Source organism: Anabas testudineus, chromosome 2 (genome assembly GCF_900324465.2).
Source record: "Anabas testudineus chromosome 2, fAnaTes1.2, whole genome shotgun sequence".
Lineage (NCBI taxonomy): Eukaryota > Metazoa > Chordata > Actinopteri > Anabantiformes > Anabantidae > Anabas > Anabas testudineus.
Genome location: NC_046611.1, coordinates 30032836 through 30052727, shown reverse-complemented (window position 1 = coordinate 30052727; position 19892 = coordinate 30032836). Strand labels below are relative to the sequence as shown.

Genomic DNA, 19892 nt, shown 5'->3' with positions numbered 1-19892 from the left:
ATATTAGATAATTAGGGCATCATACACTGTCATGAGTGGATGAGTGCTGCAGATATTGTTTTCTTCAGCTCATAGAAAGTGCAGCAAAGAAAGTGTCAAGATTTTCTGCTGCATAAATGTATAAAATTCTGCACCCATTAGAAATCCTAAGCACAAAATAAGCTCTGGAAAGCATTTTTATGCATACTACTCTATTTAACCAGTAACCACTGAGTATTCCAAATACCAAAATGTGGCAGAATTGAACACACACCCCCTCTCATCACTGAAGTCCCCGCAATCATCATGTCCATCACAGCGATGGAGATAGAGTATGCAACGTCCTCCAGCACACAGGAACTCCCCTTCATCACACACCACACCACAGTCTGGGCAGAACAACAGCGCAGTCACAAACATACAGAAGAGTAAAACAACGTTTAAAAACACCTATCAGTATGCTGATTATGATTTCATTTTGATTTATGATACGGCCTTTCTTGAAGTAATGTTGACAGTAAAGATGAGTTCATCTGCTGTCTGACTCTTGCTCAAATGAGTTTTCAGTGAAGTACTCTATACTGTTATTGAGTAGCACTGACCTTGCTCATCGGACCCATCAGCAAAGCCACAGTCCAGCCGTCCATCACATACCCGACCGGCCGGCAGACATTTCCCACTGGCACACTGAAACTCCCCCACTGGGCACAAGGGCACGGGGGTGGCAGGAGCACAGAACTCCTCATCTGACAGGTCGGCGCAGTCTGGGTGGCCATCGCAACGCAGAGCCAGGTTCAAACATGGTCCACTGCAGAGATGGGGTTATTTTACTTTATCCACTGCACATTTTAGATTCTAGCAGTGAGGAGTGACTCTTAACATGTGAAAACCTGCAGTCTAGTACTAGAAATACTGGTAACGCTGTAAGGTTGTAATGCTACAGACCAAAAATCTAATTGTTAGATATTTAAGCCAATGCTGATACCATTTTGTAGAGTTAAGTGTTACAACCTGAGCCAAAAATGGAGCTAACATTTAGCAACACAATTTAGCCTGTGGCATTTAGCATGCTAACAGTGTAGAGTATTTACCATAGGCAAATACACATGAGCGTTAGCATGTTGTCTAACCCTGTGCGTGTGTGTTATATATCTGTTTGTTTCATGGCCTGTTTGCCATTTAAAGGACATGCCTAAATTAAAATAAGATATTTTGGATGACATTAGAAATAAAATGTCCATACTACTTAACTAACTGCATGTTAACTTCATAGTAATGTTAGACATAACTCAACTAGCATGTTTACATCACGTTATTTACTTGTTAACACGTAGCATATAACTAGTTAGCTAGCATATTAACATGCATTGTACCATTTAGCATCTACACACTAACTAGCCGAGGTCACGTCTGTGTACTTGTGGCTTCACCTCGGTGTGCTGGTGCAGCGGAACTGGTCCGGAGAGCAGGTGGACGGGCACAGCTCGTCTGAGCCGTCGCCACAGTCGTCCTCGTTGTCACACACCCACTGGGAGGGGATGCAGCGGCCCCGGGCACAGCGGAACTCAGACTGCAGGCAGGGAGCAGAGGGAGCAGGGCAGGGCACCCCCTCACACCGCCACACACCATCCTCACAGGAGCTTCACACACACACACACACACACACACACATCCCACAGACCTCAGTCGTAATGATCAACTTCTGAGATGATCTTAAAAATAAAAGTATCATACTTTACATACTGACCAGTTTTGACAGTTCTGAGTGATGGTGGTCCCAGGGGGGAACATGGAGCCTTCCCACTCACATGGACACTCAGTGGGAACCACACAGCTGTCTCCTACAGCATACACAGTAATAATCTTATTAAACTTGAATTACAGAAATGTCTGAAATGAAAGAAGTTAAGCATAGAGTAAGCGTGGTAGGTCTTTCTTACCGTGTAGCACGCTGCCAGCAGGGCAGAAGCAGCCCTCCACACATGAGAGGCTGCCACACTGGGAGTGAGGACTCTGCTGAGCGCTGGGACAAGAGGGCGAACAAGCTGGACCGCAGGGGTCATACACCAGCCCGTTATCACACTGCAGAGCTGCAGGGAACAATGCAGACAGAGAGAGAATGAACATAACTAACAAGAGTTACAGAAAGACACTAAGACAAGGGGTAAGATGCTGCGTGTGCGACATACGACAGAGATCCTGGGACCTCCAACGAATATAGACTCCTCGGCGGTTACACTCCTCAGCGTAGGCAGCAATGGCCGTGCAGAGACACTCACAGTCCCCACCTGAGTCACATCTTACACACATACAAACACCAATATGATACTATAGACAGGACACGTCATCTACAGTATTCATCATGTATTACAACTCTCATGATGAATTGATGAGTGTTAGTGTTTGCTCTACATAGATGCACATTTTTTAAAAAACATTTCAAACCATTGTTGTAGATCAGTGCAATCACTCACCCACAAGCATCAAAGACACACCAGTCATAGTACTGCTGGAAAGGCACCTCGAGGTGGCACCGAGAGAAGAGTTCCTGAGTCAGGATTGCACACTTCTTCCTAGCCCACGTCATTCTGTGGGGGTTCAGCTGAACATAACAGAGTCACTTTGAGTTCATGTGTCATGGGTATGAGCAAGGTTAATTTTCATTGTGTGTGTGTGTGTGTTTGTGTGTGTGTGTGTGTGTGTGTCTGAACTTACAGCACAGGGGTCTCGCAGGTCCTGATCTGCCACGTCAGGGCAAGAGGGGCTGACCTTCCAGGAATTTCCAAACAGCTCAGGTGTAGACTCCACAATGCCCTGCCGTGTAGTGAAGTCATTCTCTGTATTGCCATCAAAGTTACCGCACAGACCCCCGACCCGACCCCGCAAGTGGGCGGCCAGACGCACATACACACGCATCCCTGGAAATAACATGTGAAATAGTAACATCACTGTAGACACATCTACAGCCTTGGACATACTGCTCTGATAACTACTGTATTTCTACAATGACAGTCCAGTGTGGAAATGTAAAAGAATATATTTTTGGCAATAACAGCAGGGATAGCTAAGGTAGATCTACAGTACCTCCATCCCATAGCAGAGTAACCCCAACTCGGGAGTAGACGGACACATACAGGCCAACTTTTTCCAAAGTCAGACCACTGCCAGTGTAGGACTTTGGTAGAGTAACAGGCATCCCGTTTACTGTCACTGCTTTACCTACAGAGACAAGACAAGTGTGAATCTCAACAGTCCATCATCCAGGCTCTGCTTCCCTCTGTAGACCACCTCCTCTCGCTCCTACCTCTCAGCAGGTGTATGATGGTATTTCCTAGGCTGAGGGTGACCGACTTTGTGCAAGTGACCCCGGTGCTCCCACAGGGCACATTCTCCGCTGTGACGCTGAACAAACCACTGGTCTCTCTTGCTAGGACATACTGGCAGTCACCCAGGAAAGAGTAACAGCGGCCATCGAAAGTCACATAGTGTGGATCACCAGTGGCCACACAGACTCCAGCACATGCTGATTTGCTGCAGTGCCAGCGGCGCTCTTTACACACACTAAAGAGATGGATGAAATATACTGTAGCTGAAATAGTTCATGTTAAAGTGGTATACAATGTGATGTTATGGGAAAAATGCATACAGTACCATGTGTTGCAGTCTTTAGTGATGGTTTCATTGCTGTAGTAAAGTCGGCCATTATGGCGACATGGGCACTCATCTGGCAGAACACAGCGTTCACCCTAGAGTAAACCAAAGAGGACACAGTGTACAGTCATCAGAACTCAGACACACTTTTTACTTTTTTAGGCATCCTATATGTAGAAGAGGTGAAATAAAAGACGTGACTTTCAGGCAGAGCCATATGATTTCCTGTGTAAGCTCATTTCATTCCCCTGTAAAAGTGTCTCTTTGGCTATTTGTCCAGCAGCATGAAATACCTTATTTATAATAAGACATTTAATGATTTAATGTCCTGTCAGAGACTCAGTTTCAAAGGAAGACCTCAAATGGCTGCACTTCTGAGTCTCACTTGGATAGATCTGACAGCCCAGCAACACAATCCCAAATAATTAGTAATACTAACCTCACATTTACCTAATTCCTGTGAAAAAGGTCTATAATCACTAAATTTCACATTTTGACAATGTATAATATATATATATATATATTCAAACATTTCAATCTAAAGTGTCACCCACTAGTAGAACAGTTCCCTGGGGACACACACAGCCAGACAGGGGCTCTTTGCAGCCTGAATGTGCAACACCGTATTCCAGCTCGCCAGGAGAGTCTAGGCTGGAGCAGGTGAGGAGACAGGACCGTGGAGAGAAGATCAAAGAACCTGGACATGGGTTCACCTCCTCACAGTGCTCCTGAGTGCAGTTGAACAGTCCCCGCTCACACACACTGTGAAGGGAAGAGGAGCGTGAGCAGCATCAGTACTAAGAGTCTATAGAGTGTACTACCGTGTGAGTCAGTATTACTAAACTCTAAACAATGGCTGTAAAATGGGCTGGATGGCGTAATGAAAATCATTTCACTGGAATCGTCGTCAGGACTTATTATTGGATGTACTGTGTCTTATCTCGTCCCAATTTCACATTTGCTAATAGCAACTAATCAGTGCAATGGTCAGTACGCAGCCAAATCTCAGCTGTTTCAACACAATGAAAAGGAGTCATGTACAAAAAGGCACTGCCGCAGACGTGCACGTACACATACAATAAAATCAAACAGGCAAGTGTTTACTCAGCTCTGTTGTACTACGGTGACTGCTTCGGCTCAATCATTAACACACAACTCTGATCCATATAGTGATGGTAAGTGACGTTATGCAGTGAAGAGATGCAATGAAACCAACCTATCCTGTAGCATGGAGCAGGAACATAGGAAGATTTCATTAGGTCTCTTACACCACCAGGGTCTCACTGGGATTGATCTTACATGCAGTACAAAGGCAGTTAATAATGACTTTTTACTACCACAGTGGCCATTTGATGTGACTTTAAAACACCAAAGAAACAAACTATTAAACAATAACAGGATAATCAAATCCAAAAAATCAGCAACTCCTCTCTTTACTCTCCACAGAGCCAGAAATATGTATCAACACACAGTGCGAGGCTCGTTCGAACCTTATACTGTAGCTGCATCAAAGCTGTGTTGTACTGACATTGGCAAAAATGTGCTGACTCCTTCAGGTTTTTTATCACAACTACCACATGATAAAAGCAGCCTGCAGATAACACAACACACAAAATGAAGGTCGTGTTTTTATGATGCGCTGTAAAATTGTCTAACAACAGTAAGAGCCTGTACTGACTTCACCTGCACCGTGATGTTTCCTTTTGACAGGTTTAGTGTGTTTGCTGTTCTTTGTTGCAAGAGTACTGTATCTGTATTGTGATGTTAATGGTTAACCTGTGGAATAAGTGAAATTAGCCATCAGCCAAGAGTTCAATGAGGTTCTGTGGAATGAGCAGATAGCACCGAGGACAACTCCAGCAAAACCTGATTCAACAGACATACAGTGTATAGAGTATTTTAGCCAAAGAGGAGATTATTTGAACACAAATGTGAGATGCTAGACACAAGTTTTGTCAGAGGGCATACCAGGTGTTACAGTTGTTCTGAATAACAGTACCAGGCTGGTACATTTTGTCGTCTTTCACACACGGGCACATAGAAATGGGCACACACTGGCTCCAGTGGTCCTGCACTAGCCCTGGTGGGCACTGGCAACCTGGAACACATATCCTGAGGCCCATTCCTCCGCTGTCATCGCAGCTCCAGCCCTGCTGCAGGTCTGAACAGGAGCCCCCACATGCACGACCACACTCCTGGTACACCTGACCCCCTGAACACTGGACAGCTGGGGAGAAAGGAGAAGTCGTTTGAAAAACAAACACAAGGTTGGTAACGGGGAAGGGTTTTTCAGTCCTGATACAGCAAACCTCAGTTCTCTGGGGGCCCTTTAAGTACTGTAGGCCAACAAACTGAACTCTAGCCTGGGGTTTGACCCAGAGTTTGACTTGGGTGGATCACACCCAAAGAAAATGTCACAGTCCTATCAGTAGTATATCAGATGACTCATATGACAAATGATGAAGAAACAAATAAAATGAATGCCGAATGTATGAATGCGCACTAGATGACCAAGTCCCTTTTATTGACCTCAGGGCCGGCGCCCTCCCTACTTACGACAGAAGGTGTGGTTGTGCCACTGGACTGCAACACCCTCTTGAGCACAGTGTTGGGCATACGCAGTGAGGATGGTGCAGTGACAGGCCTTTTGTGGAGCACAGCCACAAACCTCGGAAAGACAGAGACGGAAATAGGGCTCCCTCTCCACCACATCATGGCACACCTGCAAGATTAATGAGGGAGGAGCAGGTGTGAATGAATGACAGGGATACAGACTAAGATGAACTCATGTCTGAGATAGTAGGAGAGTTTATATACACCACCTGGAAGACAGTGCTGTGTATGATGGAGCACACTGACTCTGCGTAATGTCTTCTCTGGGTGTATGTGGCACAAGGATCAGGTGGAACCCCGCTGGGAACATTACAGTGTTCTGATGTGAATTTCCTTGCAAAGGACGACACACTGTTCTCCACGTCTCCTTCTGGGGTGGTAAAGTCATCATGCTGGTTCCAGGTCAGTGTTCCACACAGGCCACGCACCTTAAATACAAATTAAATACAAATTGCGTGACTTTATCTTGAGCATGAAGTTTCATCTTGTGCCCATTTTGCAGTTATTCTCTTTACTTAAATGCAGCATTACTACGAACTGAAGGCTTCTAGGGTCCCACTATGATAGCAGTTAATGAGCCATATGAAATGTGAAGGTCACCTTGTTTGCAAAGCCAGGTTGCAATGTGATGAGTGCTAAGGGTCCTTCTAGGTACCAGAGTAGCTGGGCTCCAAAAGCCTGGATAAGGAGAAATGAAGAGGAGGCCCTGCGCACAGCCAGGTCGCCTGTCACCACAGGCAATACCTCCCTACGCCCATTCAATGTCACTGTACCTGGAAGTAACAATACTAGCTGTCAGCATTCAAAATGCAGGCAGTAGACAGTCTCATGTATTATCAGCTTTTGACAGTCTGGTGAATAAACAGCTGCTTGTGTATAATGTACATCCAGCACACATGGAGCAGATACAGAGCATTAAGCATTCATCTAGAGTGTTTACAGCTGCTGAACTAATGTTATATTCATTACTCTGCTGGCTGCATTTTGCTGTTTTGGCCTCATTTCTTAACTCTGTAGAAATACCTAGTCAGGTCAGAGTGATAACTAACTAACTCACCAGTGTCTGTGATGGTGACTGTGGTGCGCAGTGCTGTGACTGACACCTCCCTCAGACAACCCAGGCCTCGTCCTGCTGTGCACTCCCCACAGCGCACACTCACCACCAGCTTCCTGTCGACAAAGTCCTGAGAGCACACGGAGCATAAGCACAGGGAGAAGTGGCTGCTACACACACGAATGCAACTTGCATGTTTTCATTTTCTGTGTCTCACCTCCACGGCGGTGAAGGGACAGTCTCCTCCTTGTAGTGAATACCGCTTTTTGTCAAAGGTGTTCACCTGTAGCGCCCCCATAAGGCTGCACTGCGCTGCGCACTTCTCCCCAGTACACTGCCACTGGCCTGCTCTGCACACACTGGAAACAGAATGGTTGGTGTCAAACGGGAATTTGAAGAATAAAAAGCAAACCAAAGAGACATATTTCACCCCCACCAAGTATTGCATCTCTGCTGTATCCTGTCCCCTGACTGGTAGGTGTGTCTGCGATGGAAACACGGACAATCATCTCTTTTCAGACAGAGCCCCTGGTGCAGGTAGAGGCCTGGAGGACACTCACAGCCCCCAACACACTCCTCCCTGCACTGGCCAATGGTTGCAGCAGATCCAGGGGGTTGGGGAGATGCACAGGTGGGAGGACAAGAGGACACGCAGTCTGAAAACACCTGACCTCTAGGACAGACACGAGCTGGAAGAGAGAGAAGGAAACATAATCCATGCATTTGATTAGTATTGCCTTCATTTTTTATTTATTTTCTGTGAGTTGTCTTTTTTTAATATTGCACTGACATCTTTTCAGTTATACTGTAAATGCATAAACTGGACATGAACCTCCAGCTGTACCAACAGGGTTGCCCTAAATGATTATATTTCATTACCACAAAGGGTGGCTGTCCTCCACGTTATGATGACGTGCTGCTGGGCACACTCTCGGGCGTAGCTGGCTAGAGTGTCACACACTGCGCCGTCCCTCTCTTTGGGTGGCAGGCTGCAGTACAGGTAGAGGCAGGTGTCGATGTACGCTGCTGGGTCTAACTGAAAGACAGAACCACACTGATGTCACTTTATAATTAAGTAGCACGCAAACATCATCTGATACGATCACTAGAGTCTCCAACATCAGAAATGTACAAATGCTGTGCAAAGTGGCCTAAATCAGCAGTAATACACAGTACTGACTATAAAGGCAGACTGACTCCGAGGCAGGAGGTGGCCGGTGTATGAATTCATTGTCGTGTGCAGGGATGAACAGAACAGGCAAATGCATTAGGTAAAATCACTAATACTGTAACTCCACTCATTCATTCAAAAGGGTTTCTAGGAAATGCTAATCTAGGTTGAACTAGTTCTGCCTCTGCCGGCTGTAGCTGTCATTATCACTAATGTGTCTTCAAAACAGTTCCCTGTGAACGAGTCGCTTTAAGGAGTGTCTTGATTTACAGCTCATTAAAGTCATCACCGACTTGGCTTTCAAATCTCTTTTCTTATCTTCAAAACCACTCTGGGATTCAGTAGAAAACAAACAGTGGTACTGCCATGTGACTGTGACTAGCATCAAAGGTGTCTGACCCGTGGATGACAGTGTGTAAAGGGGTTTTCCAGCAGCTGGTGACACACAGATTCTGCTTCCCTACGCAGAGCAGGGTCTCCTGAAATATCACAGCTGTGACCAAATTCAGCTGCATCGCTGCAGCCCTGAGAAAAAGATGGAACACAGAGATACTTAGTTACTGGAGGAGGCTGTCAGAAATGCATTTTTTGCAAACTAAAGCATCATTAGTTTTAAAGCCAGTGTCACAAAACTCTGCATTAATAACAAAACAGATGTTGAATCACACATGACCTGCGTCTCATAAAGAATCAAAACAGTAGCTTGTCATCATATCAATCATGTATTATCAATCATAATATAGCTTGTATCTGTGTTAAAAATGGAAATGGTAGTGTTCAGTCCATTACTTCATTCTGTTGGTCAGGTACTTTCCATGAGTTGCCAAAACTGGCAGCAAACTGGGACACAGCTCCACCCACTGTGGTGAAATCATCTATGAAAGAAGAAGTAAATCCATTGCTGCATCTGCACAGTAGTGAACATGTTTAAGATGAGTCGATTTAAAGCCAAACCAAGCCTGTGTCAGAGACCAAAGTAAAGTTTTAAGTCTCACAATGAATCACATGTAGTCTTACTAATATCATTGCTATATTATATATGCTGTCAACAGTTTCCCTACAGAGACTAAGACCAACAATGAATAGCCTCTACTCACCATAAGATCTGTCAATCCTGAACCTGATTTTGACTTGGTTCACAGAGAAATATGCTAAGTAAGGTTTAAGATTGAATCATAGTACGGTATTTGTTCTGTCTCAGTGTGGGAAATGTTGACAATATTTGAAATACAGATGATAACAGGCCGTGTCCTTTCCCTCACCATCAGCCTTGTTGTTGTAGACTCCACAGAGGCCCCTGGTGGCTGCCAGGTGCTCAGCGCTGACTGTCACGTAGACTGTATTGGCCAGATCAAACTTCACTCTCACACCCAAGCCGCTTTCCACAAACACAAAATCCCCCAACCAATGGATACTAACTCCTGTAACAAGAGGAAGGAAAAGGAAGAAAGTTTCTTTTTCTGTTTTCTATTGATCTAGTCTTGCCTGGTTACCAGTATCTGACCGGAAATGACAGCTGAAAATAGTTTTTACCATTTTGGAAAAGTGGTTCTCCGTTCCGAACAGCAAGGTTGTTCAGTGTTAAGTTCCTGTGATGGATGGAAACCAAATCCAGACCCAGCATCATCCTCAAAGCCTGAAAACGGACAGAGAAACATACAATTCATGAATAGCACAAGTTATCATCAGATATTTTCATTACACAGTTTTTTATATCTATATATTTCATTGGCTCCACAGTATCACAAAGAACACACTGCTAATAATGGAGTTTAACTCAATAATGGACTTTAACCTACGAGTTACCTTACTGCAGTCTCCTCTACCGTCGCACACTGTACTGATGTAGACTGCCCATGTCCCATCAGAAGATGAGGCTAGTACATAAGTGCAGCTGCCCTGGAAGTGGAAGTGCTTCCTGTCAAAGGTGCGGTAGTGAGCTCCCCCCCAGGACATGCAGGTGGCCGAACCCTGAGGCACCCTGGCACTACCCAGCAGACCACTGCGCACCAGTGGGGAGGACTGCGAGTCTGGAGTCAAGGGAGAAGATGATGACTTGATGAAGATACAGCAAGGCAAACAGAGATTTATGTGGATTTGTGGGTCAAGAACTAAGTCAAGGACTTCATTCCCAAATTAGAAACTACTCCTTGTGCGTATGTGTGCATATGTCTACGTGTATTCTCTGACCAGGAAGGAGCGTGTAGGTACAGGACAAGCAAGTCTGGTCAGAGGCATTTTTCCAGCTCAGCCCCCACAGTGTGCTGCAGCAGTGCTCCATGGGCATAAGGGATGAGTTATGAATCCCAGGGAACTCCTCACAACTCCATGTGGAGTAACAGTGACCTCGCACCCCCACCCCTGGGAAGTCAAAATCAGAAAGATTTGAAAAAGGATGAGGAAGCGAGAGAAGAGTAGAGGAACATGCAAAGGAAACGTATGATTATACTGTTTAAAGGGCTGTCCCATTTGTTCCAAGTTGTGTTGCTTTGTCATTCTCACCCTCAGAGCAGCGTGGTCCACCCCAGCCCTCACAGCAGCTCCTCACTGTTTTGTTCACCATCTGGCTCTCTATCTCTGGAGGTCTGAGGAGGACACATACGAAAGCCCAAATATTCAGAAATATTACATATATTACACGACTAATACTCAGTTTTAAATAGACTCCTGCCCTTTGAACCTTGTCAATTCATTTCATCACTGAAGTGTAACACAGTGTTCATACTGAATGTTTAACATAGAAACAGCACTAAACCCACAATGATCCTTCACAGTGTTCCCACCACAACTCGTTACTACTGGAGGTAATGTGATCCGTGTAAATGCTTATCCAAGATGGCTAACGCATCAGATCGAAACCACTAAGCAATACTGCTTTTGAACTTAGGAAAATCCCTTTAATAACCTGGGAAAAACCTGAGTGATTGAGCTGCTTATGTAAAAACACTGTATTAAATAGAGCTTTCACTTACTTGTACAAGAAGCAGGATGCTTTAGGCCCTTGTTGTCTGTAGTACAGTGCGATGCCGTCATCACCACCGTGACTGACACGCATCCTGTCCACATCCAGCCTCCAGCCCTGTGTGTTATACTGATACACCTCTGAACAGGTCACTTCAATCTGTAGACGTGGAGACAGGACTCGCTCCACTCTGTCCTGCACCACGTATTCACACCAGTGCCTAGAGATCGATGTACAGTTGTACAGATGTACTCTCTTAAATATACAGTTGTGCATAAAGAAACTTGCACTTGACTCAAGGTCCTGAACTGATAAAATTAGGATCCTAAGCCAGGAGTTACTTAAAAAATATCACCAGTTACCATGTTATTTGATATTATATAGTATGCAACAGATGTAAAACACACTGAGACTGACATTTCTTAACAGTGGATCCAGAAAGTATCGTCGTCACTTCCACATTTTGTTACTTTGTGGATGCATTGTACATAGAAACCATCCCAAGTAAGAAGTGCTACATTTATATTCATAAACAAATTATAACTAACTTTAAGTTCTGTTGTGAGTTTTTACTTTATATATCTATTAAAGTGAGTCTTTATAATGGCACCGAGTTGGTCAGTGGGTTAGGGCTTGGAGAAACAGATGCACTATATTTCAACTGGTCTGAGTCACACTCACCCCATTCCCATCACTGTCTGCACTCCAAGTAGAGTCAGTAATAGAGTCTCCATGGTTCTGTCTTCAATGTTTGCTTAAAATTCCTGTTAAAAAGCATTTTTACATATAAATGACTAAATGATAAAACACACATTTTCTCAATCTCATCATGCTGCTACACCCAACAAAATGTGCCCTTACCTTGGTGCTTCTGGGAGCTTGTTTCCGTCCTTGGCTTGTTAATCAATAATTATAGGTTTTACTTTACTATTTTCTTCAGTTAGTCTAGCAGTATATGATACAGTCCTCAATGAAGAAATATGTTCCCTTATAGGGCAAGTGGAGCTCTAGAAGCAGTGTTTTAAATGTGGGGGGTGACCCATGGGATGTACAGTAGCATCTGAACCTGCTGCCATTGGATGTAAGGGTCACAGCTGGGAGAGCAGCTATTGGTCACCGGACCTTTGACGAACACATCCTCTGGCCTCACCTCGTCAGTCAGACATTACAGGACGCTGACTGCGGGGGTGGTGGAGCCTCAGTCACAGAATAAAGAGGTGTTTGTCAGAGCCTAATCCTGTAAAGAGAGACATTTTGGGAAGGATGTTGGAAGCATTTATTCAATGAAGCATGTCAACAGACATGGGGACTAAAGGCTTTTTGACTCACCAGAATCCCCAGTCTGACCTTCTGACCACGAAGCAAGGAGGCTCAAACACAGCTGTGACCACAGTACACTTTAGCTTGAACTGACAGTAAAAGGAATGAGCAGCTATGGTTATCACGAAGTTTTCGCTCTAATGGCACAGGCAGAACAATGTGACTTTTACTCCTTGTCTACTTTACCAATTCAGCACTGAAACAATTAACTGAGTCACTGTGTTAGTTCTTCATTATGATTTTTGGGAGGAAATGTGTAAGGAGGGGGCTAGAGGGAGGGGGGAACTCAAAATCAAGTCATAAAAGTCAATTTTCCAAATTTGCACAGTGTCACAGGTCCAAAAAGATTGAATTAAACTAATTATGCACACGTATTTACTAAAAACTCCATAACAACTGAATGTATCCTGAGCATATTTCCATGTTAATCACAGTGACAGGTTATTTTACAATTCTCCATGTAGCTTGACTTATCTCTGCACTGCACAAATTAAATTGTGTTTTTTTTTTTATTACTCTAACTATCTAACTAATCTATCTAACCATGTTTAAATTTGTGTTGCCATGACCAAATTTAAATAGTGTCAATATATGGTTTACAGTGAAAATACATTTCTGGTCAGCTTTGTGTTATATTAAAGTTGAGATTCGTATCTAGCACTGCTCTGGAGCTACTGTATGTGCTACATAACAGGCCTCCAAACACCAAGACAAAGATGTCTTTTCTCTGTAAATGCAAATCCATCAGGACCTTTGATCAGTAAGATATCAATTTACACCACACATTCCATGTTTTACAATACATGACAAAGTCATTTGGAGGCATGAAACCTCTGCAAATGAGTGGGACAGCATTAGTGGACCTGGGAACCTGGGATAACACACAAAGAGAAAAAAGACTGGTTACTCCAGGCGTCCTTTTTCACTGCACCACTGATTACTATAAAATCTGGTGTTAAAGAACTGTTTAAATGTATTTTACTGTACATTGCTATTTGTCTCTTTTCCTAATGCCATCGGTGCCTTTTTGTTTCAGGGAGCAATACTGTACAACTACACTTGTCTTGGTCTGTGGAATTAATGATCTAAAAAGAGCACCTGTTATTTCATCATATTTACAACCCGCTGTAGACCAATCAGTCTCTGTCACAGTAAAGTAGGAGGCTCAATATAAGCAGGTGTGAACTGAAGTGCATGAACTTTAATTGTGAAAGCAGGAGGACTGCACTGATCCACTTTGGTTTACAAAACGAAGCAGGAGGATGATTACAGGTACAGTGACTTTGGTGTTTGTCTCTGTTTCTACTACATAGTGTTTCTCAAAGGACAGAATTACTTCACAGTAACCATGAAACACAACATTACTGTACATTGGCTTATAATAAAAAACAATTAATTGTGAAAACAAATTACATTGAGAACCTCATGGAAATTTCTAAATTGAGAGTGCTAGAAAAATGTTGAAAACCAGAATAAAACCCGAATGGTACATTTAAGTAAGTAAACAGCTGCAAAGGGTTATTTCTTCTCTTTCTTCAACTTCTTTCTTGATCATTTATATATTGATTAGAATAATTCTTTAATTTTTGCTATGAAGTGTTTTTGCAAATTCAGCAGGTAGAGCACTGGGATAAGTGCTGGGCAAGGTCAAACCACTGTAGGTGAAAATCTGTACTTGCAAACAGTTGCACAAGTATGGGTGTGTGTGTGTGCGTGTTTGTGTGTGTGTGTGTTGCTTCTGATCTTGCAACCAGCATTTAGACTTTACATGAACAAGTAAGGTGTAACATAGGAAGGGATTTATAAAGGAACAATAATGATTAATTAACTAAAAAATAAGAGCAAATAGATTTGATGGTTTGATAATTTAGTCATGGAGTAGCGAGTAATGCATTAACAACAAAGCTCTCTCTTTTCAAAGACTTCAGACTGTTAAAAACTAAATTTGGTGGTAATCAATATATCAGTTTATCACCTTCATCTAATAAATTAATGTTCAATATTCTTTTTTAATGACACCACAGCTGTGAGGCTTCTCTGCCTGCTGCAGCTGGTCAGTTTGGCTAGTTGCAATGCTTCCAGATCAAGAGACTGGGCTCATCACGGCGCTCCTATGTTTGCCGACCTCACAGTTCGTGAGATGAAAGCTGTCCGGGCCTACCTGCATGGTATTCCAGAAATGGGGCTCACTAACGCTCGTAGCAAAACTCTGAAGAAGAACAGCATCCTCCTGATGGAACTCCATGTGCCGAGGAAACATGAAGCCCTGAGAGCTCTGGATCGTGGACAGGCCAAACCCCCGCGTCAAGCCCGTGTGGTGATCCAGTTTGGGAACCAGACCAAGCCCAACATCACTGAGTACGTCGTCAGCCCTCTGCCATCCCCAAACTCCCATGCAGTCAAGACCTTCAAGGGTGACAAGCCTATTGAATTTGACTCAAGGCCTATTACCTATGTAGAGTATGAGCATATCACTAACATCCTCGAGAAGATCACAACTGAAGCTCACAAACTTCTGTTTGAGACCACAGGAGGATTTTCCTTCACTAATTGCTCTGACCGCTGCCTGACGTTCTCGGACATAGCGCCCCGTGGGCTGGCTCCAGGAGAGAGAAGATCCTGGATCATGTTGCAGAAGTTTGTGGAGGGTTATTTCATTCACCCAGTTGGCTTTGAGGTACTAATCAACCATCAGGACCTTGACCCAGAAAAGTGGACTGTTGAGAAGGTTTGGTACAACAGCATGTACTTTGACAGTGTTGAGGAGCTGGTACAAAAATATGAATCAGGAGGTGTGGAGAAGGTCAAACTGCCCGATCATGATGACAGTGACCTCTTCGCCACCTATATCCCGCGGGGCCACAGCAATACTCCAACTAATATCCATGGTCCAAAGCTTGTGGAACCTCAAGGGGCTCGCTACCATATTGACCACAACTTTGTTGAATATGCTGGTTGGTCTTTTGCCTACAGAGTCCGCTCATCAGCTGGGCTTCAGGTGTTTGACCTCCGTTTTAATGGAGAAAGGATTGCTTACGAGATCAGCCTCCAAGAAGCTATTGCCTTCTATGCTGGTGATACACCTGCTGCAATGCAAACGAAGTATATTGATGCTGGCTGGGCAATGGGCAGCTCCACCTTTGAGCTGGCTCCTGGAATCGACTGCCCAGAAATTGCCACCTTTGTAGATCTTTACCACTTCTTTGACACAGATAAACCTGTGCAACACAAAAATGCTCTCTGTATTTTTGAGATGACCACCGCCATGCCTCTCAGAAGGCATTTCAACTCCAACTTCAAGGGGGGATACAATTTCTTTGGGGGGCTGGAAAACACTGTGCTGGTGCTGCGGACAACTTCAACAGTTTATAACTATGATTACATCTGGGACTTCGTATTCTACCAAAATGGGGTGGTGGAGGTAAAGGTCAGCGCCACTGGATACATCCATGCCACTTTCTTTACACCTAATGGACTTCACTATGGTACCAAGGTGTACAACTATGTGCTGGGTAACCTTCACACGCACCTTGTCCATTATAAAGTGGACCTGGATATTTCTGGTGAGTGTTACAGTTCGGTCATAGTTTTTTCTTTTTAAAGCAGCATCATTCTATAATATATTCACTAGTGACTGTGTGGTCATCGAAAAAGACAAAATCCATAAATCTGCATCTTGGCATTACCCTGCAAATTGCAATTTGTTGATTTATTTACTAAAACCACAGTCTTGTTTCACTTGTAACCATGTGCTTCACTGGCATTTCTCATCATAATATTAACACCACATGATTGTGTTAATGTTGCCTTAGACAGGGGTCAACATGATCAGCGGTTTTCAGAACTGCGTCCTACACTGTTGCATATGGGGCCGCAGAGATGCAGACCTGCGTTCATTCTAATGAATGTCCTCATTCATGAAGCTATGGGGTTATAAGTGTACCACTGTTACATTGTTTTTAACTGGTGAAGTATTATTCCCTTTTATAGGTCATAGGGTAAAGGCGGTTAAATGAGATCAAAAGAACAGTCATACAGGAACTAAGCTCTGTTCAAGTGCTTTATTGGTGCCAGTCGAGATAAAGTGACTTTCTGGACTTCAGCCTGTCATAAAGGAGAATTGTCCCATTAACCTTATGCAACTGTTGTCTTGAAAATTATACCAAAGTCAACAACACAGGCTTGTAAAACTTGTCTATCACTTTTACTTTTTAAGAAGTGCTACTGCTGAAAATAGGAGTAGCTGAGAGTGACTGTGCAAAGCTTCATGCACTGTGTAGTATCTCAACAGATGCATCGCTCCATGACATAAAACTTCACCTAACTTTTCTTTGCCTTCAATCTGACACAGGTCGAGAGAACAGCTTCGAGACCATTGACCTAAAATATGTCAACTTCACAAATCCATGGAGCCCGAACAATTTTGTTGTCCAGTCCAAACTCCATAGGACAGAGCACAAGACTGAGCGAGCTGCAGCTTTCCGTTTTGGCAAAAAGTTCCCACGTTATTTGCACTTTTACAACCCCAATGAGAAAAACAAATGGGGGAACAACAAGGGTTACCGTATTCAGTTCAACTCACATGCCCACAGTGTTCTTCCCCGAGGCTGGAGAGAGGAAAATGGCATCAGTTGGTCAAGGTAACAAAATATTTTCCCATTATGTTTCTTGAAATGGGCAAAGTATGCCACGTTTTATGTTTGCTTTCATTTAAGATGTTGAACCCATCACCTTTAACAAAATATCTTAATTCTCTGTAGGCTATTTAGCAGCTTTGGACTTTGGGGTCTGTGCTTTTGAGTAAACTTTGTACATATACCATATTTTGCTCATAATGGTTGACTGTTCATAATGCAGGTATCCTCTGGCCGTGACTCGTCATAAAGATAGCGAAGCCACCAGCACCAGCATTTACACCCAGAATGACCCCTGGGAACCTGTTGTGTCCTTTGAGGACTACATTCGCAATAATGAAGACATAGTCAATCAGGTACAGTAGTACACATTAATTTAAGCATAAGGCTACATTGTGCGCATAGAATAAAGGTCGAGGAACACTTGTTCTGTACACATTGCTCAGACATGATATTGATACTGTTCTAAAGTAAACCAACCTAGTTTCTCTCTTTTAAGAGATATCTTGATCTCAGTGAGATGACCTGACTGATGAAGCTTGACTAACTAACAAACTAACTGGTGTTTACTCTCCTGTGGGCAGGACCTGGTTGCCTGGGTGACAGTTGGCTTCCTGCATGTGCCTCACTCAGAAGACATCCCCAACACGGCAACACCAGGAAATTCTGTAGGCTTCTTCCTCCGACCTTTTAATTTCTTTGATGAAGACCCTTCACTGGCATCCAGAAGCACTGTCATCGTCCGGCCAGGCATGGATGGTAAACCTAAGATCCAGAGGTGGACGCCTGAGGTCGTAGGTCACTGTGTGACAAACAAACCATTCTTTTACAATGGCACTTATGCAGGAGTCTAGGGGTGTTTTTCAGAAAAGTCTAATTTTGCTCAGCTGAAGTAAATCAAACAATAACACATAAAATCAGATCTCTGTATGTTTAAGTAATGCCCAACATGGGGACAATATTATGATGGGGTTTTTTAAACATCAAAATTCATGTAAAGGAAAAATAAAAGAATATATTTTCATGGAGAATTGATATTTTTTCAAACATATTGCCTTCTATCTTATGTATAACTTTTTAACACAATTAGTTAGCTACAAACTGTAAACTGTACTTTTTCTTGCATGACTTACTTGTTTTCTGTCTCCCTCTAATCCTGTTGCATCAAATAAAGAAGAAGAAAAACAAATGGACCTAAAATGAATCTTAAATAAATCACACTTAATCAAACTACACATGTAACTAGGAATGGGTAAGGAGGAGGGGGTGTTGCAAATGGTGAATTTGGCGAGGCCTTATGGCCTCCAGTAATCCCATGTTGGGTTTCCATGGATCAGGTTTATCACCAGCAAGCATCCAGGATGCAGGATGCTCTGTGTCCGCCCTGCCCGGCGTAAGCTGCTGTCCCCCAGCATGCTCCACTTGCCGCTGTGTTGGGAATGTTTTTGCTGGAGAAACAGGCCTTACAGAGCAAACAGCTTGACTCCAGATCCTTCCCAACAAACAGTCCAGGATACCACCTGGCTGAGCCGTTGCCCCTGGAAACCCAATTTATAAAGACAATGTGACAGATGATGCACAAAATATCAGCAGTTCATGTAACTGCTTTGTCCTTTATGTATGCAACAATGTTACATTACTACAGTTCTCATTTCCCAACCAAAGGGTTTTATGAAGTAACAATTAAATTTAGCTGTGGTAGTCAAATTACATTTTTCTTCTATTTAATTAACACTGAAATCTTTATGTACTGAACAACGATCATTAAACACTGTGTTTACATTGACCAGTTAACTTTATATAATTCCGAGTAGAGAGGTTGATTTTGCAGTACCAAAGTTAGTTTGTGTGAAAGGTAAAGAAGCATTTTTGGAGTGGGGAAAAAGAAGAAGAAGAAGACTGTCAGGGTTTTCACAGTCTAAGCACCCATTTTATAAGTGTGTGCCAATGTTTTACAGTGCACATTACAGAAGAGGGATGGTATAAATGCTCTGCATGCATTACTGAATGAATGGTGTTGGGGGTTGGTGCTTAGGACAATGTGAAAGACAATGTGATTTGAGTAACAAGCATTCCTTTGGGTATTACCATGGCAATAATGGACTTGACGTGACTACTGACAGTACCAAATATAACACAGTTTATTCATTTCAGCAGTGTTACATGTTCGAAAACATAATTGTCACTCTGAGATAAAAATATAATTGCTTCCTTGACTGACAAACAATATTGATTTGCATTTACATAAAGTTGTTTTAAAGGTGGAGTAATTTCTGTAGTGTCTCCAGGCATGTTTAGCAGCACACAAATCAGAATTTCATGAGATTATTAAAAAAATAATTAAAATGTCACCTAATAATAATTAAAGAGATACTAACATAAAGAGAAACCCACAAAGGTTTATGTGTCACAGAAGAGACTAAATGTGTAAAGGTGCTGATGTTCTACTTTTGTTACTACATAAATTACAACACATTTTGATGATAATAGCCTAGTTAAGGAGAAACT

The 19892-nt window shown here is 43.1% G+C and overlaps 2 protein-coding genes across 2 annotated transcripts in view; one reads left to right on the top strand and one right to left on the bottom strand.

The window, feature by feature from the left end:
• Positions 1-12164, bottom strand: part of scospondin (subcommissural organ spondin) — a 56743-nt gene extending 44579 nt beyond the window's left edge. The window contains exons 1-29 of the mRNA XM_026363287.1: positions 12112-12164; positions 11441-11650; positions 10971-11053; positions 10659-10829; positions 10275-10498; positions 10002-10104; positions 9731-9889; positions 9258-9343; positions 8868-8993; positions 8177-8333; positions 7734-7986; positions 7515-7656; positions 7301-7427; positions 6844-7016; positions 6453-6671; positions 6187-6352; positions 5599-5857; positions 4185-4392; positions 3631-3725; positions 3284-3540; positions 3064-3198; positions 2695-2897; positions 2454-2581; positions 2169-2278; positions 1920-2069; positions 1727-1820; positions 1410-1619; positions 582-787; positions 254-368 (exon numbers count right to left, since the gene is read on the bottom strand). Coding sequence (XP_026219072.1) covers positions 254-368; positions 582-787; positions 1410-1619; positions 1727-1820; positions 1920-2069; positions 2169-2278; positions 2454-2581; positions 2695-2897; positions 3064-3198; positions 3284-3540; positions 3631-3725; positions 4185-4392; positions 5599-5857; positions 6187-6352; positions 6453-6671; positions 6844-7016; positions 7301-7427; positions 7515-7656; positions 7734-7986; positions 8177-8333; positions 8868-8993; positions 9258-9343; positions 9731-9889; positions 10002-10104; positions 10275-10498; positions 10659-10829; positions 10971-11053; positions 11441-11650; positions 12112-12164 — 4622 coding nt within the window. The remainder of the gene's footprint in view (positions 1-253; positions 369-581; positions 788-1409; positions 1620-1726; positions 1821-1919; positions 2070-2168; positions 2279-2453; positions 2582-2694; positions 2898-3063; positions 3199-3283; positions 3541-3630; positions 3726-4184; positions 4393-5598; positions 5858-6186; positions 6353-6452; positions 6672-6843; positions 7017-7300; positions 7428-7514; positions 7657-7733; positions 7987-8176; positions 8334-8867; positions 8994-9257; positions 9344-9730; positions 9890-10001; positions 10105-10274; positions 10499-10658; positions 10830-10970; positions 11054-11440; positions 11651-12111) is intronic.
• A 2281-nt stretch (positions 12165-14445) lies between these two features.
• aoc1 (amine oxidase copper containing 1) lies at positions 14446-18238 on the top strand. The gene is made up of 5 exons (XM_026364082.1): positions 14446-14449; positions 14775-16313; positions 17102-17390; positions 17608-17740; positions 17969-18238. Exons 1-5 carry the CDS (start codon positions 14446-14448, stop codon positions 18236-18238), a joined length of 2235 nt encoding a protein of 744 aa, XP_026219867.1.
• The last annotated feature ends 1654 nt before the right edge of the window (positions 18239-19892 follow it).

Excerpts from the sequence above, each read along its gene's own strand:
- aoc1 (XM_026364082.1), top strand. Across the intron at positions 17,391-17,607 it reads AATGGCATCAGTTGGTCAAG|GTATCCTCTGGCCGTGACTC; the intron begins GTAACAAAATAT and ends TTCATAATGCAG. Across the intron at positions 17,741-17,968 it reads ATGAAGACATAGTCAATCAG|GACCTGGTTGCCTGGGTGAC; the intron begins GTACAGTAGTAC and ends TCCTGTGGGCAG.